Genomic DNA, 18267 nt, shown 5'->3' on the forward strand with positions numbered 1-18267 from the left:
GGAAAAATAAAAAAATCTTGAAATCGAAAAGCCGAAAAATCTCACTAGTCACTCAATTCGACACCTCGTATACTACCTTCCTACTCAATCGTAAATCGCAGAGAACGAAAAACAAGACGATAACCTGTGCAGAAATTTATTTCACTAAATCTTTATCACCAGCAATATTTTATTATTAATTTCCACGTGTTCGCCAACTGCATTTCACCACTTTTAATTAACCAGCTTCGGTTATCGGTTTTCTCTGACTCGTCCCAACCACTGATTAAAAAACCCTTCCGGATCCGTTCAGCACGCGATTTACAACTTTTATGGGGTCGCTGTCCAAATTTAGCCCCGACTTATTTTAATCAGTCGATCACGAGTTCGCAACTTTTAAACTGTCCGCACCTATTCAGAACGAAATTCGAAAGCTCTTATTTATTTTTGAATTCTTTGGAAAAAACCGTGTTACGTAAATCAATAAAATGCAAAAATCAGTGCTTGCTTTCTCGAACGTTATCAGCTGTCAATTCATCAAAAAAAGAATGCACTTTTAACGACAAGTGGTAAGATTTGTGTCTCATCATTATAAAGTTTTGATTGAAAAATCCAACGAAGCGAAATTAAACCGGATTATCATCATCTGGCGGATTGATAGCGATCTTCACGCGAATTGTGTTATCTTTATTAGGAGATAAGCTGGTATTGTGTGGTTTAATCCACGAAATCATTGAACAAATAGAACTAAACTGGCTGTTGTTGTTTGGTGGTATTTCTTTTGTAATTTACATTGATTAAATTGGAGACAATATTTGTACTGCAGAGGATTTATCGCACAAAATCAATCCAATTGTAAATTAATGTTAAAAACAGCTTTGCACTAAGAATTTATGGTTTATTTAGCGTGCTTTGACTTTTAACATAATATTTCTTTAAAAATAACACGGTAGGTAATAAATCAGAAATATGTGTATTTTATTATTATTATTATAAACTAGTTGGGTCAACATGGAAGAATTTTTGCGAAGTGTTAGTGACAAGTTTTTTGTTAGACCAGGAACAACTTGATTGTGAGTATTGTTATTTTTTTAGAAAAACAAATACTGTGATTATTTATTTATTTATTTATTTATTCGTTGTTTAATAGTACTTACCACTTCAAAAAGTCCAACTCGATTAATCCTGGCGTTACCTGAGCAAAACACACACTTACTCACAATCACGCACCAACGTAGCACGCATCTCACCGAAAACTAAGTCTAAATCATTCATGTTTCACTTATTAATAGACCAAAGATTGTTATAAATTTAATCGGATGTTATATTTAACTGCTTTTTGAAACAAAGTTGACTCTTTCCCTAAACAACATTTTAGACATTTTAGAATAAATTTCCTACTTTATAGACGACTATTAACATAGTGCACTATTTTGTGTACTTTGTACTGCTAATTTCAAGTTCACTTTCTAGTATAAACCGAAAACCCGTAATAGTTTATTTACCGACTACCTTCAAGATATAAACTAATATTTCGCGGAGTTAATGACTTCGATGAGGTGACTATTTATTTAGAGTTTTTCTTCGTCTCGATAGAGAAACTTTTATGTACATATGGAAAAAAACGCACTTTTCGTGTTCCTGTTTTTTATTTTGTTCTTTGTGATGTGTCTACAAAGCTTTAAAATTTCTCTGCATCAACAATGCCACTTTTCCATTCCGTTTCAGTACAAGGTTTAAGTATGAATATAATGTGGAAAAATGTTTCTTCTATTTATAGCCGGCCATACATCAAACAGATGCAAATTTGTGACATCTACATAATACGGCCTTCCGAGTCCTGCATCACTTGTATCCTTCCCACAGTTTTATGTTTATATTTTGTTTGATACTCCGGACATGGGGAAAAAGCCGTTTCGATGATGCCCTGAAATGACGGAAAAATCGACATTAAGAGGAATATTCGACTTAGAAAAATTAATATATAAGTATTTACTGTCTATTTCAAAAAGATCTCATTTGAATAAATCGATTAAAAAAAATGTTGAAAGAAGACGAGAATTCACAGTAAAGAACGCAGCTGTTGATATATGCAGATTTTTTTAACTTTAGTTTACATAGTGAGACACCCTGTATATTTTTATATATTATTTATATATTTAGCGGTCCTTATCGCTGAAGGTAAATCTGCTGTCAACCTTACACTTTGAATAGGAACGAAATTACGGTATTTTGAATTTTTAATTTTTTGAGTTTGAAATTTTTCGATTTGAATGTTCTTGAGTTTTCAATTTATAATTTTCCGATTCATTAGTTTTTCATTTCTTTAAATTTTTTAGTTTCGGTTTGTTATTTTCTTTACTTTTACAATTTTTCGATTTTTTAGTGTTGCGATTTTATAATTTTTTTTTCTTTAAGTTTTCATTTCTTTAATATGTCGGTTTCCGATTTACCGATTTTTCCACTTTTAGATTTTTTTATTTTTCATTTTTTCAGTTTCATGATTTTTCAATTTTTCCTTGCCTCAATTTATGATTTGCAGTTTTTCTAGTTTTAATTTTGAATATGTAATAATTATGATTTTTAAAATACTTAACTTTTTCAATTTCATGATTTTAAAATTTTTCGGTTTCTCAATTTCAATTTATCAATTTTTGCTTTTTTTGTTTTTTCAATTTTACAATATTCAACTCTTCGAGTTTTTATTTTTTACATTTTTCAGCTTTTCAATTTTAGATTTTTCAATTTCTCGATTTTTGCATTTCTCGTGTCTTCAGTTTTTGATTTGCAATTTTTCTAGTTTTGATTTTAAATATGTAATAAATATAATTTTTAAAATATTTCACTTTTACAATTTTTCGATTTTTCGATTCTTCAAATCCTTCATTTCTTGAGTTCTCCGATTTACAATTTCCCGTATTTCGATTTTATAATTTTTTATTTCTCAGTTTAAGTTTTTTCAAATTTTTTTTTTCATTCTTCAATTTTACGACATGCAACTCTTCGAGTTTTCATTTTTAAATATTTCAGCTTTTGGAAATCCAAAATCCAAAAATTACAAAATTGAAAAATTTAAGAATTGGAAAATCCAGGAACTGAAAAATCAAAGACCAAAAATTTGAAAAATTGAACAAACGGAAAATTATAAAATTGAAAATAACAAAAAACATGCAATTTTTCAATTTATTAATTTTTCAAAATCAGAACGATTTTGTAATTTTAATTTTTTCGGTGTGAAATTTTTCAACTTTTCAGTGTTTCAAGTTATCGTTCATTCAATTCTTCGACTTTTAATTCAATTTTTCGAATCAAAAAAATTCCAAATTGTAAAATTGAAAAACCAAATATGAAAAAACGAAAAAGTGACGTGAAAATGAACACTTAAAAAATTAAAAAGTGAAAATCACTTAAAAAACCGAAGACACAAAAATTTGAAAAATCGAAGAGAAACTTAAAAATCGAAAAAGTGATAAATCCAAAAAAAAACGAAAGTCACTTTCGCCATCATTTCTTCGATAACTACAACCGTTTTTCTAGAATCGCTCTCTGAAATTAAAATCTATTCGAATTAGGACCAATTGTTGACGAAATTTTCAAATTTCAAATTATAGATTTCAGCTTTCAGATTTCATATTTCAGATTCATAAATTCACAAATTGAAAAATTCACAAACCCAAAAATTTCAAGTTTCAAGTTTCAAGTTTCAAATTTAAAGTCTCAAGTTCAAATTCACGAATTCACGAATTCACAACTTTTAAATTTCAAGTTTCAAGCTTCAGATTTCAGATTTCACATTTCAGATTTACGAATTCACGAATTCACAAGTTTCAAGTTTAAAATTTCAGATTCACGAATTCACGAATTCACAAGTTTCAAGTTTAAAATTTCAGATTCACGAATTCACGAATTCACAAGTTTCAAGTTTCAAATTTCAGATTCAAGCTTCAAATTTCAAATTTCAGATTTCAGATTTATGAAATCAAGAATTTACAAGTTTCAAGCCTCAAGTTTCAAATTTCAAATTTCAAACTTCAGATTTCAGATTTACGAATTCACGAATTCACTAGCTTCAAGTTCCAAATTTCAAATTTCAGATTTCTGCCCTCAGATTTTAGATTTCAGATTCACGAATTTACGAATTCACGAATTCACAAGTTTCAAGTTTTAAGTTTCAAATTTCAAATTTCAATATGTATTATGAAGTCGAAATATTTACAATTAAAGAAATCGGAAAATTGAATGACTGGAAATCCAAAAACTGCAAATTGATAAATTTCTAAATTAGGAAATCGACGAATTGAAACTCAAAGTTTGAAAATTTGAAAAAATTGTAGAAACTAAAAACTGTAAAATCTAAATAAACAACAAAAAATAAAGGAAGTGAAAAAACGAAAAATTGTGGTATAAAATCGAGAAAATTAAATTTCAATTTCAAATTTCAAATTTCAAATTTCAAATGTCAGATTTCAGCTTTCAGATTTCATATTTCACATTCATAAACTTCAAGTTACAAGTTTCAAGTTTCAAGCTTTAAGCTTCAAGCTTCAATTTTCAAATTTCAGATTTCAGATTTACGAATTCACGATTTCAAAAGTTTCAAGTTTCAAATTTCAGATTCACGAATTCACGAATACACAAGTTTCAAGTTTCAAGCTCCAAGCTTCAAGCTTCAAATTTCAGATTTCAGATTTACGATTTCACGAATTCACAAGTTTCAAGTTTCCAATTTCAAACTTCAAATTTCAGATTTTAAATTTCAGATTTAAAATTTCAGATTTAAAATTTCAGATTTCGGATATCAGATTTACGAATTCACGAATTCACTAGTTCCAAATTTCAAATTTCAGATTTCCGATTTCAGATTTTAGATTTCAGATTCACGAATTTACGAATTCACACGTTTCAAGTTTCAAATTTCAAATTTCAATATGTCTTATGAAGTCGAAATATTTACAATTAAAAAAATCGGAAAATTGAATGACTGGAAATCCAAAAACTGCAAATTGATAAATTTCAAAATTAGGAAATCGACGAATTGACAACTCAAAGCCTGAAAATTTGAAAAATTGAATAAACGAAAAACTGTACAATCTAAAGAAACAACAAAAAATCAAGGACGTGAAAAAACGAAAAATTGTATAAAATCGAGAAAATGAAATTTCAATTTCAAATTTCAAATTTCAAATTTCAGATTTCAAATTTCATATTTCAGATTCATAAATTCACAAATTCACATACCCAAAAACTTCAAATTTCAAGTTTCAAGTTTCAAGCTTTAAGCTTCAAGCTTCAATTTTCAAATTTCAGATTTCAGATTTACGAATTCACGAATTCACAAGTTTCAAGTTTCAAATTTCAGATTCACAAATTCACGAATTCACAAGGTTCAAGTTTCAAATTTCTAATTTACGAATTCACGAATTCACAAGTTTCAAGTTTCAAGCTCCAAGCTTCAAGCTTCAAATTTCAGATTTCAGATTTACGATTTCACGAATTCACAAGTTTCAAGTTTCAAATTTCAAATTTCAAACTTCAAATTTCAGATTTTAAATTTCAGATTTTAAATTTCAGATTTCGGATATCAGATTTACGAATTCACGAATTCACTAGTTCCAAATTTCAAATTTCAGATTTCCGATTTCAGATTTTAGACTTCAGATTCACGAATTTACAAATTCACACGTTTCAAGTTTCAAGTTCCAAATTTCAAATTTCAATATGTCTTATGAAGTCGAAATATTTACAATTAAAAAAATCGGAAAATTGAATGACTGGAAATCCAAAAACTGCAAATTGATAAATTTCAAAATTAGGAAATCGACGAATTGACAACTCAAAGCCTGAAAATTTGAAAAATTGAATAAACGAAAAACTGTACAATCTAAAGAAACAACAAAAAATCAAGGACGTGAAAAAACGAAAAATTGTATAAAATCGAGAAAATGAAATTTCAATTTCAAATTTCAAATTTCAAATTTCAGATTTCAAATTTCATATTTCAGATTCATAAATTCACAAATTCACATACCCAAAAACTTCAAATTTCAAGTTTCAAGTTTCAAGCTTTAAGCTTCAAGCTTCAATTTTCAAATTTCAGATTTCAGATTTACGAATTCACGAATTCACAAGTTTCAAGTTTCAAATTTCAGATTCACAAATTCACGAATTCACAAGGTTCAAGTTTCAAATTTCTAATTTACGAATTCACGAATTCACAAGTTTCAAGTTTCAAGCTCCAAGCTTCAAGCTTCAAATTTCAGATTTCAGATTTACGATTTCACGAATTCACAAGTTTCAAGTTTCAAATTTCAAATTTCAAACTTCAAATTTCAGATTTTAAATTTCAGATTTTAAATTTCAGATTTCGGATATCAGATTTACGAATTCACGAATTCACTAGTTCCAAATTTCAAATTTCAGATTTCCGATTTCAGATTTTAGACTTCAGATTCACGAATTTACAAATTCACACGTTTCAAGTTTCAAGTTCCAAATTTCAAATTTCAATATGTATTATGACCTTGAAATATTTACAATTAAAGAAATCGGAAAATTGAATGACTGGAAATCCAAAAACTGCAAATTGATAAATTTCAAAATTAGGAAATCGACGAATTGACAACTCAAAGCCTGAAAATTTGAAAAATTGTATAAACGAAAAACTGTCAAATCTAAAGAAACAACAAAAAATAACGGAAGTGAAAAAACGAAAAATTGTGGTATAAAATCGAGAAAATGAAATTTCAATTTCAAATTTCAAATTTCAAATTTCAGATTTCAGATTTCAGATTTCAGATTTCAGATTCATAAATTCACAATTTCACAAATTCAAAAATTCACAAACCCAAAAACTTCAAGTTTCAAGTTTAAAATTTAAAGTCTCAAGTTTCAAGCTTTCAGTTTTAAGCTTTAAGCTTCAAGCTTCAAATTTCAAATTTCAGATTTCGGATTTCAGATTTCAGATTTACGAATTCACGAATTCACAAGTTTCAAATTTCAGATTCACGAATTCACAAATTTCAAGTTTCAAATTTCAGATTCACGAATTCACGAATTCACAAGTTTCAAGTTTCAAGCTCCAAGCTTCAAGCTTCACATTTCAAATTTCAGATTTACAAATTCACGAATTCACAAGTTTCAAGCTTCAAGTTTCAAATTTCAAATTTCAGATTTCAAATTTCAGATTTCAAATTTCAGATTTCAAATTTCAGATTTCAAATTCCAGATTTCAGATTTCAGATTTCAAATTTCAAATTTCAAATTTCAGATTTCAAATTTCAGATTTCAAATTTCAGATTTCAAATTTCAGATTTCAAATTTCAGATTTCAAATTTCAGATTACAGATTTACGAATTCACGAATTCACTAGTTTCAAGTTCTAAATTTCAAATTTCAGATTTGCGATTTCAGATTTCAGGTTCACGAATTTACGAATTCACAAATTCACAAGTTTCAAGTTTGAAGTTTCAAATTTCAAATTTCAAATTTTGTATTATGAAGTCCAAAAATTTACAATTAAAGGAATCGGAAAATTTAATGACTGGAAATCCAAAAACTGCAAATTGATAAATTTCAAAATTAGGAAATCGACGAAATGACAACTCAAAGCCTGAAAATTTGAAAAATTGAATAAACGAAAAACTGTAAAATAAAGAAAAACGAATATTAACTCGGGAAAATGAACAATAACATCGGTAACTTGAAAAATTGTGGAAACGAAAAATCGGAAAAGGATAAAATTAAAAATTGAAAAACTGTAAATCGAAAAATTTTAAAATTTGGAAGTCGAGCGATTGCAAAATGTAAAAAGTGAAAATCAAACTTGAAAAATTCAAGAAACGAAAATTTGAAAAATTGAATAAACAAAAAATTATAAAATAGAAAGAAACAAAAAATAAGGGAAATGAGAAAACGAAAAATTGTGATAAAATCGAGAAGAAAAAATAAAAAACAACAACTTGAAAGACTAAGGAAACGACAATTTGACAAATCGAAAAATTAATAACTGAAACTGAATAAAAAGTTGCAATATCGAAAAATTTCAAAATAAAAAAATTGCAGATAGAAATGAAAAATTGAAAAATTTGGAGAAATCTGAAAACTGAAAAAACGAAAAATTTTTTTTTATAAAAATCTAGGTGTCTAGAGTGAAAATTCAATACGGATTCATACACCACAAGTACAGGTATCTTATTTTAATAAATAAAAACAAATTTACATTTTTTTGGTTGAGTACACCTACACAAAATTGGACAACGATCGGTCTAGTAGTTTCGAAGATTACATGTCTAATAAAAATCCGGACAGAATAAGTAATATTTTGAAAATGCAACATGTGTTTGATAGGACGGAAAACGATGTCTTTGCACTATTGATTACGAGCTCTGAAGACACCCAAGAGCACTGGCTCGTTAGCTCAGTTGGTTAGAGCACCGAACTGAACAATGACATACTCGGAGGACGTGGGTTCGAATCCCGCACGAGCCCGATTTTACTTTTGTTTTGTTTTTTAATGCACTTACCCTTCAAGTATTATAGTCTACCACAACCATCAGTTTTTTTGTCCACATTTTGTTCCACAAATAACGAGAAAACGTCTTCTATTTTCGTGAATTTGATTCAGTTTCCAGCTGAATCCAGAAATATATACATAACATTTTTTTTTGTTAAGTTTTGAAGTCTGAAAATCTAGATTCTTTTTTATTTCGATTTAACTTATATTGTTTCGTAATTCCTTACCCTTTTTCGACGATCAACGATTTACACCATTTCCTCCGTCCAACGGAGCTTCACCTATACAAGTCGGAAAACCTCGAATAACTGGTCAAAGTTTTATAGGAGCAAACGCACGCCACTGGGAAAATATACCGATCGACGTAAGGTTTCCCATTTTCGTCTGCTGTCAGTAGCAACTTCTGGACAAACTTCTGAGTGCACTTAGTTTTAAAATTTCTGACGTTTTCGTAAAGCCTACACCTGGATTTTTTTCTAAAACGGTAATTTAGTCAATTATGAACATTCCAACCCTCATTTTGCACTAACTTACACACAAACTTCTATAATCACCCCTTGTTTGTAACTGTCCATGTTGTAGATAAACTTCAGCTGGTGTTTTACATTGTAGGCCGCCTGCGGGTACACCACCATCTTCGTCGAAGGGCACAAAAAGTTCTCATCTTTGTCGTCAATCCGGGCCTGGAACCCGTCGTCCTCGATTTTCCGAAAATAAAGCGAATACTTTTCGCCGTAGTTCGTGCTTTCTAGAATCTCGTGGAACAAATCCGCCGGATAATTCGTCACGTGTTCGCAGAAAGTGCGATTGGGACACCACGGAGACGCTTCCGGATACAACTCAAAAGCGTCGTTTTCGGCCGAATCCGGAAATATTAGGTTTCGCCTGGGTCCGGGGTTTCCTGAAAATATTGTTCGTGTTTTAGTCAGTCAGCATCAAATATTTAACCAAATAAATAATTGCGCCACATTTACGGTATTACAGTATCTCGCTGCGTAGTAAATAACCAAAGCTCCGTAATTAATTTACCGTTGATAAACAGATCAAACTTACCCTTTCCGAGTAAATTGGGAGAGGGATGCGCCGCTACAAATAGTCCATAAATACTGAGCTAAAACGAAAACACTTTATTTATACAGCGTGGCGTAATTTTTTCAGTCGTTAAGTCGTTCGTATCTACCTTGACAAGAAACATCGGGTACATAAAAAACCTACACATAATTTCACAGAAACGACTAACACGCACCACTGACACGACTGGAAGTTGTCTGGTGACTTGGAGGAGAAACAGGTATTTGGCGGATTAGTGAGGATTAAGTTTGTAACGACACTTACCTGGGTTCTATTCTTGTAATAATGGAGGTATAATGTTGTGGGTTGGAACACTCGAGACTCGATTTAAAAGGGTTTATGGACGGTCGGCGCCACAAATACCAGACCGTAATGTTAGATATTTTAATTTTTCTTAAAAAAAAAAAAAATTAATACCTATTAACGGAACTTTGCGAAACTTCGTTACAAAGCTTAGGCTTAAAAATGTACAATGTACATAAAATGTAAACTGATTAATAAAGCTGAAGGAAAAAACAACGTCTGCTATAAATCAAACACAATTAACAAATTTCGCCGGTCGGATTTAAGAATTTTCATGAGTTCCGTAAATATTAGGTGTTGAATTTGAGTAAATAAAATTATTATTTTCGTAATATCAGCAATATGACGTGATCTTCCTATACAGGGTGGTTTGTAGGTTTGTGTAGAACAAAACTGAGCAATCTAATGAGCCTAAAAGTTTTCCAAAAAATAGCAAAGTATAGTGTGTTTATGCTCTCTGGGTACGATTAAAAATTTTCGATTTGAAAATCAGTTTTTGTCAAGTCTAAAAATTTACGATATTCTAGTGAGCGATTCTGAAACAATGGAGATAGCTGTCGAAGAAATGAGACCTCTAAATCCGTAAGAAAATGTCTTTGATTAAATTTCTAAAATTATGGAAAATTGACCAAATTTTTGTATTGAAATATTTTGTTTTTAAAAAATTGACAAAAAGACCCAAAGAAATTCTGGATTATAGATCTCTTCGTGCTGATTCTAAAAACATCGTCTGTTTCTGAACTCCGAATAAAAATAAAAGTTCTCCGTTTGATAAACAACTTTTTTTTATCCAAAATATTAAAAAGTTCACTGAGCGATTCTAAAACAATGGAGTAAGGTTATGGAAAAAATGAGATCGAAAGTAACTTCTAAGGTTAGAAATTCGTAAGAAAATGTCTTTAGTTAAGTTTCGAAATTTGTCGAAAATTGTCCAAGATCTCTATATTTTTTTGATTGAAACTTTTTTTTTGAAAAATTTTGACAAAAAAATCTAGATTATATTCTTCGGGTAAGATTAAAAATTTTCGGTTTGAAAATCTTTTTTTTAACCCAGAAAGTTGAAATAATTTAGTGAGCGATTCAGGAACAATGCAGGAAGGTTACAGAAGAACCGAGGAAGAAAGTAACTTCTGATCTTTGATATCCGTAAGAAAATGTCTCTAGTGAAATTTTGAAAGTTGTCTAAAATTGGCCGAAATTTTTTTAGTTTCATATTGAAACAATTGTTTTTGAAAAATTTGACTAAAAAAACCAAAAAAATTCTGAATTATAGATTTTGTCCGGTGATTCCAAAAGCATAACCGGGTAAGATTTAAAATTTTCGATTTGAAAATTTTTTTTAATCCAAAAAATTGCAATATTTTTTAGTAAGCGATTTTGGAACAACAGAGGGAGCTATCAAAACAATGCCGAAAGTAACTTGTAAGAAAATGTTTTTGGTTAAGTTTCGAAAATTGACCGAAACTTTTATATTTTTATTTTTTGGAAAAATTTGAGAGAAGAAACTCAAAAAAAATCTGGTTTTAAGATATCATCGTGCTGACTCCAAAAACGTTTTATATTCTCTGGCTAAGATAAAAATTTTCAATTTGAAAAGCAATTTTTTTCAAATACAAAAATTGCAATATTTTATAAAGCGATTCTGGAATAATGGAGGGAGTTATCGAAAAAAATGAGGCCAAATGTAACTTCTGGAGTTCGAAATCCGTAAGAAAATGTTTCTAGTTATATTTTGAAACTTGCCGAAAATTGGCCGAAATTTTTATGTTTATATTGAAATATTTTGTTTTTGAAAAATTTGCCAAAAACCCAAAAAAAGTTCTAAAAGGATAAGATTACAAATTTTCAGTTTGATAATCACTTTTTTTGTATTCCAAAAAGTTGAAATATTTTAGCGAGCGATTTTGAAACAATGGGGGAAGGTTATCGAAAAAATGAGGCCGAAACATAATATACTAACACATCTTATTTATGAAAAATTTTCCTAAAAACAACAAAAATTCGCCGTGCTGATCAAAAAAACGTAGTGTCAAGTTTCTTATTGAAACATTTTGTTTTTTAAAAATTTGCCAAAAAAACAATTCCAAATACTTGTTTATGGAAAAGATAAAAAAATTTCGATTTAAAAATCAATTTTTTTGAAGTCCACAAAATTGCAATATTCTAGTCAGCGACTCTGGAACAATGGAGGGACCTATCGAAGAAATTAGGGCGAAAGTAGCTTCAGGAGTAAGTAATCCTTAAGAAAATCTCTGCAGTTAAATTTTGAAAATTGTCTAAAATTGTTCGAAATTTCTATATTTTTATACTGAAAGATTTTGTTTTTGAAAAATTTTCCGAAGAAAACCCAAAAAATTGTGACACAGATTTCGTCGTGCTGATTTCAAAACCATAGAGTGTTTATGCCCTCCGGTTATGATTAAAATTTTTCGGTTTTGAAATCAATTTCTTTTAATCCAAAAAATGGCAATAATTCCAAAATGTTTTTCGAAAATTTGCCGAAATTTTTATATTTTGATATCGAATCATTTTGTTTTTGAAAAATTTTCCGAAGAAAACCCAAAAAATTCTGACACAGATTTCGTCGTGGTGATTTCAAATCCATAGGGCGTTTATGCCCTGCGATTAAGATTTAAACTTTTCGGTTTTAAAATCTATTTTTTTTTAATCCAAAAAATGGCAATATTTCCAAAATGTTTTTCGAAAATTTGCCAAAATTTTTATATTTTGATATCGAAACATTTTGTTTTTGAAAAATTTTCCATATAGTGTGTTTATTTATGCTCTCTGGATACGATTACAAATTTTCGGTTTGAAAATCAATTTTTTGAAAACCGAAAAAATTAATATTTTAGTGAGCAATCCTAAAAAAATGGAGGGATCTAGCGAAGAAATGGGGCCGAAAGTAACTTCTGAAGTTCGAAATCCGTAGGAAAATGTCTTTAGTTAACTTTTGAAAATTGTCGAATTTATTATACAGGGTGTCAAATTTACTTGATAGTAGTTTTTTTATTCTTAAAAATAAACGTATGGTTCTTTGAGCAAATTGGTATTATATTAAAAGATCTATGTGATGGTAGCCACACATTTTTATTATCACTTCCGGTAGAACCGGAAATCAACTTAATTTTTTTTAATAGCACATTTGGTAAATTTTTTCATAAATGGAAAGATTGATTTTTTTACTACAAAAAATCGAAGGCAACCAATATTCTAAACTCAATAATAAAAAAGCTATTTAGTAAAATATCTCAAAAATGTTCCATTTAATCTAGTTGCTTGTAAAATTCTGACTGAAAATCTTTTTTTTAATCCAAAAAATTTCAATAATTTAGTGAACTATTCAGGAAGAATGGGGGAAGCTATTGTAGAAATGAAGCCAAAAATAACTTCAAAGTCCGTATAAAAATGTCTTCGGTTAAATTTCGAAAATTAGCCGAGTTTTGTATATTTTTTAATTTGAAACATTTTGTTCACTTAAAAATTTCTCAAAAAAATTCTGTCATATAGATTTCGTCGTGCTGATTCCAAAAACACCGATAAAAGTAAAAATTTTAGGTCTGAAAATTAATTTTTTGAAAATCCAAAAAAATTAAAGTTTTCGTGGGCAATTCTGAAAGAATAGAGGGAGCTAGCGAAGAAATGAGGTCGAAAGTCACTTCTGGAGTTCGAAATCCGCAAGAAAAAGTCAAAATTTTTATTTTTGTATATTGACACATTTTGTTTGTGAAAAATTTAACTAAAAAAAACAAAAAATTTCTGAATTATAGATTTTGTCGTGGTGATTCTAAAAACGTAACCGGGTAAGATTTAAAATTCTCGATTTGAAAATTGCAATATTTTTTTGGAAGCGATCCTGGAACAACAGAGGCTATTGAAAAAATGCCGAAAGTAACTTATAGAGCTAGAAATTTGTTAGAAAATACCTTTAGTTAAGTTTCGAAAATTGACCGAAATTTTTATATTTTTATACTGAAGCTTTGTTTTTGAAAAATGTGACAGAAGAAACCCAAAAAAAGTTCTGGATTATAGATTTCGTTGTGCTGATTTTAAAAATATCGCGCGTTTTATTTTTATACTAACACATTTTATTTATGGAAAATTTCCCAAAAAACAACAAAAATTGAAAATTGGCCGATTTTTTTGTATTTTTGTATTGAAACATTTTGTTTTTTAAAAATTTAAATTTGCCAAAAAAGAACAACAGAAATTCTGACATGTATGTGCTGATTCCAAAAACTTGTTTATGTTCTCTGGGTAGGATTAAATTGAAAAATTTGACTAAAAAAACCAAAAAAATTCTGAATTATAGATTTTGTCGTGGTGATTCCAAAAGCATAACCGGGTAAGATTTAAAATTTTCGATTTGAAAATTTTTTTTAATCCAAAAAATTGCAATATTTTTTAGTAAGCGATTTTGGAACAACAGAGGGAGCTATCAAAACAATGCCGAAAGTAACTTGTAAGAAAATATTTTTGGTTAAGTTTGATAGAAGAAACTCAAAAAAAAAATCTGGCTTTAAGATATCATCGTGCTGACTCCAAAAACGTTTAATATTCTCTGGGTAAGATTAAAAATTTTCGATTTGAAAATCAATTTTTTTATAATACAAAAATTGCAATATTTTATTAAGCGATTCTGGAATAATGGAGGGAGTTATCGAAAAAAATGAGGCCAAATGTAACTTCTGGAGTTCGAAATCCATAAGAAAATGTTTCTAGTTAAATTTTGAAACTCGCCGAAAATTGGCCGAAATTTGTATGTTTATATTGAAACATTTTTTTTTTTTGAAAAATTTGCCAAACACCCAAAAAAAGTTCTAAAAGGATAAGATTAAAAATTTTCAGTTTGATAATCATTTTTTGTATTCCAAAAAGTTGAAGTATTTAAGTGAGCGATTTTGAAAAAATGGGTGAAGGTTATCGAAAAAATGAGGACTAAAATATGTCTTCAGTTAAATTTCGAAAACTGTGGAAAATCGGCCGAAACTTTTACATTGTTATACTAACACATTTTATTTATGAAAAATTTCCCAAAAAACAACAAAAATTCGTCATGCTGATCCCAAAAACGTAGTGTTAAGTTTCTTATTGAAACATTTTGTTTATTAAAAATTTGCCAAAAAAACAATTCCAAAAACTTGTTTATGGAAATGATAAACAAATTTCGATTTAAAAATCAATTTTTTTGAAGTCCAAAAAATTGCAATATTCTAGTCAGCGACTCTGGAACAATGGAGGGACCTATCGAAGAAATTAGGGCGAAAGTAGCTTCAGGAGTTAGAAATCCTTAAGAAAATCACTGCAGTTAAATTTTGAAAATTGTCTAAAATTGTTCCAAATTTCGATATTTTTATACTGAAAGATTTTGTTTTTGAAAAATTTTCCGAAAAAAAACCCAAAAAATTCTGACACAGATTTTATCGTGCTGATTTCAAAACCATAAGGCGTTTATGCCCTCCGGTTAAGATAAAAATTTTTCGGTTTTGAAATCGATTTTTTTTAATCCAAAAAATGGCAATATTTCCAAAATGTTTTTCGAAAATTTGCCGAAATTTTTATATTTTGATATCGAAACATTTTGTTTTTGAAAAATTTTCCATATCGTGTGTTTATGCTCTCTAGGTACGATTACAAATTTTCGGTTTGGAAATAAATTTTTTGAAAATCGAAAAAATTAATATTTTAGTTTTTTTATTCTTAAAAATAAACGTTTGGTTCTTTGTGCAAATTGGTATTATATTAAAAGATCTATGTTATGGTAGCCACACATTTTTATTATCACTTCCGGTTGAACCGGAAATGACATCAACTTAATTTTTTTCATAAATGGAAAGATTGATTTTTTTACTACAAAAAATCAAAGGCAACCAATATTCTAAAGTCAATAATAAAAAGGTAATTTAGTAAAATATCTCAGAAATTTTCCATTTAATCTATTTGCTTGAAAAATTGTAAAGTGTTTAGTTCCACCGTAGATCAAAAATTATCAGTGTCAAAATCTTTTTTTTTAATCCAAAAAATTTCAATAATTTAGTGAACGATTCTGGAAGAATGGGGGGCGCTATTGAAGAAATGAAGCCAAAAATGATTTCTGGAATTCAAAATCCGTATAAAAATGTCTTTGGTTAAATTTCGAAAATTATCGAAAACTGGCAGAGTTTTTTATATTTTTTAATTTGAAACATTTTGTTCACTGAAAAATTTTTCAAAAACATTCTGGCATTTCGTCGTTCTGATTCCAAAAACACAGATAAAAGTAAAAATTTTAGGTCTGAAAATTAATTTTTTGAAAATCCAAAAAAATTAATGTTTTCGTGGGCAATTCTGAAAGAATAGAAGGAAATGAGGTCGAAAGTAACTTGTTCAAAATTTTTATATTTGTATATTGACACATTTTGTTTGTGAAAAACTTGACTAAAATAAAACAAAAAATTTCTGAATTATAGATTTTGTCCTGGTGATTCTGAAAACGTAACCGGGTAAGATTTAAAATTCTCGATTTGAAAATTGCAATATTTTTTTGGAAGCGATCCTGGAACAACAGAGGCTATTAAAAAAATGCCGAAAGTAACTTATAGAGCTAGAAATTTGTAAGAAAATACCTTAAGTTAAGTTTCGAAAATTGACCGAAATTTTTATATTTTTACACTGAAACTTTGTTTTTGAAAAATTTGACAGAAGAAACCCGAAAAAAGTTCTGGATTGTAGATTTCGTTGTGCTGATTTTAAAAATATCGCGCATTTCTGCTCCGGATAAGATTAAAAATTTTCGGTTTGATAATCAATTTTTTTTTAATCCAAAGTGAGCGATTTTGGAACAATGAGGAAAGGTTATCGAAAAAATGAGACTGAAAGTAATGTCTCCAGTTAAATTTCGAAAACTGTGGAAAATTAGCCGAATTTTTTTATTTTTATACTAACACATTTTATTTATGAAAAATTTCCCAAAAAACAACAAAAATTGAAAATTGGTCAATTTTTTTGTATTTTTGTATCGAAACAATGTTTTTTAAAAAATTTAATTTGCCAAAAAAGAACAGAAATTCTGACATGTAGATGTGCTGATTCCAAAATCTTGTTTATGTTCTCTGGGTAGGATTAAAAATTTTTGATTTGAAAATCAGTTTTTATCAAGTCTAAAAATTTACGATATTCTAGTGAGCGATTCTGAAACAATGAAGATAGCTGTCGCAGAAATGAGACCTCTGAATCCGTAAGAAAATGTTTTTGATTAAATTTCTAAAATTATGGAAAATTGACCTAAATTTCTGTATTGAAATATTTTGTTTTTAAAAAATTGACAAAAAGACCCAAAGAAATTCCGGATTATAAATCTCTTCGTGCTGATTCTAAAAACATCGTCTGTTTCTGACCTTCGAATAAAAATAAAAACTCTCCGTTTGATAAACAACTTTTTTTATCCAAAATATTAAAAAGTTCACTGAGCGATTCTAAAACAATGTAGTAAGGTTATCGAAAAAATGAGACCGAAAGTAACTTCTAGGGTTAGAAATTCGTAAGAAAATGTCTTTGGTTAAGTTTCGAAATTTGTCGAAAATTGTCCGAGATCTTTATATTTTTTTTATCGAAACTTTTTTTTGAAAAATTATGACAAAAAAATCTAGATTATATTCTTCGGGTAAGATTAAAAATTTTCGGTTTGAAAATCTTTTTTTTTAACCCAGAAAGTTGAAATATTTTAGTGAGCGATTCAGGAACAATGCAGGAAGGTTACAGAAGGACCGAGGTGGAAAGCAACTTCTGGTCTTTGAAATCCGTAAGAAAATGTCTCTAGTGAAATTTTGAAAGTTGTCTAAAATTGGCTGAAATTTTTTTAGTTTCATATTGAAACATTCGTTTTTGAAAAATTTGACAAAAAAAAACAAACAAATTCTGGGTTATGGATTTCATCGTGCTGATTCTAAAAACATCGTACGTTTCTGCTCTCCGGATAAGATTAAACATTTCCCGCTTGATTACCAATTTTTTTAATCCAAAAAATTGAAAAATTTGACTAAAAAAACCAAAAAAATTCTGATATAGATTTTGTCGTGGTGATTCCAAAAGCATAACCGGGTAAGATTTAAAATTTTCGATTTGAATTTTTTTTTAATCCAAAAAATTGCAATATTTTTTAGTAAGCGATTTTGGAACAACAGAGGGAGCTATCAAAACAATGCCGAAAGTAACTCGTAAGAAAATGTTTTTGGTTAAGTTTCGAAAATTGACCGAAATTTTTATATTTTTATTTTTTTGAAAAATTTGATAGAAGAAAGTTAGAAAAAATCTGGCTTTAAGATATCATCGTGCTGACTTCAAAAACGTTTTATATTCTCTGGGTAAGATTAAAAATTTTCGATTTGAAAATCAATTTTTTTAAAATATAAAAATTGCAATAT

General features: G+C 28.7%; 1 protein-coding gene, 1 long non-coding RNA gene and 1 other non-coding gene across 3 annotated transcripts in view; 2 read left to right on the forward strand and 1 right to left on the reverse strand.

Annotated features, from left to right (window-relative positions):
- Positions 1-884: 884 nt before the first annotated feature.
- LOC135145582 (uncharacterized) overlaps positions 885-18267 on the forward strand; it is a 43000-nt gene continuing 25617 nt past the window's right edge. Inside the window, exons 1-2 of the long non-coding RNA XR_010283494.1 lie at positions 885-928; positions 981-1052. This is a non-coding gene — a long non-coding RNA (uncharacterized LOC135145582). The remainder of the gene's footprint in view (positions 929-980; positions 1053-18267) is intronic.
- On the reverse strand, positions 1648-9731 carry LOC135145583 (protein spaetzle-like). Its single transcript, XM_064077704.1, has 6 exons — positions 9672-9731; positions 9545-9602; positions 9026-9392; positions 8719-8967; positions 8502-8667; positions 1648-1906 (listed from the first exon to the last, which is right to left on the reverse strand). Exons 1-4 carry the CDS (start codon positions 9708-9710, stop codon positions 8769-8771), a joined length of 663 nt encoding a protein of 220 aa, XP_063933774.1. The 5' UTR covers positions 9711-9731; the 3' UTR covers positions 1648-1906; positions 8502-8667; positions 8719-8768.
- Trnaf-gaa (transfer RNA phenylalanine (anticodon GAA)) lies at positions 8385-8466 on the forward strand. The gene is given in 2 exon segments: positions 8385-8422; positions 8431-8466. It is a non-coding gene; the product is annotated as a tRNA-Phe (tRNA).

The sequence above is a fragment of the Zophobas morio genome, unplaced genomic scaffold, assembly GCF_036711695.1.
Source record: "Zophobas morio isolate AGI-343-1 ecotype UQ-CSIRO unplaced genomic scaffold, CSIRO_AGI_Zmor_V1 ptg000162l, whole genome shotgun sequence".
In the NCBI taxonomy this organism is placed as follows: domain Eukaryota; kingdom Metazoa; phylum Arthropoda; class Insecta; order Coleoptera; family Tenebrionidae; genus Zophobas; species Zophobas morio.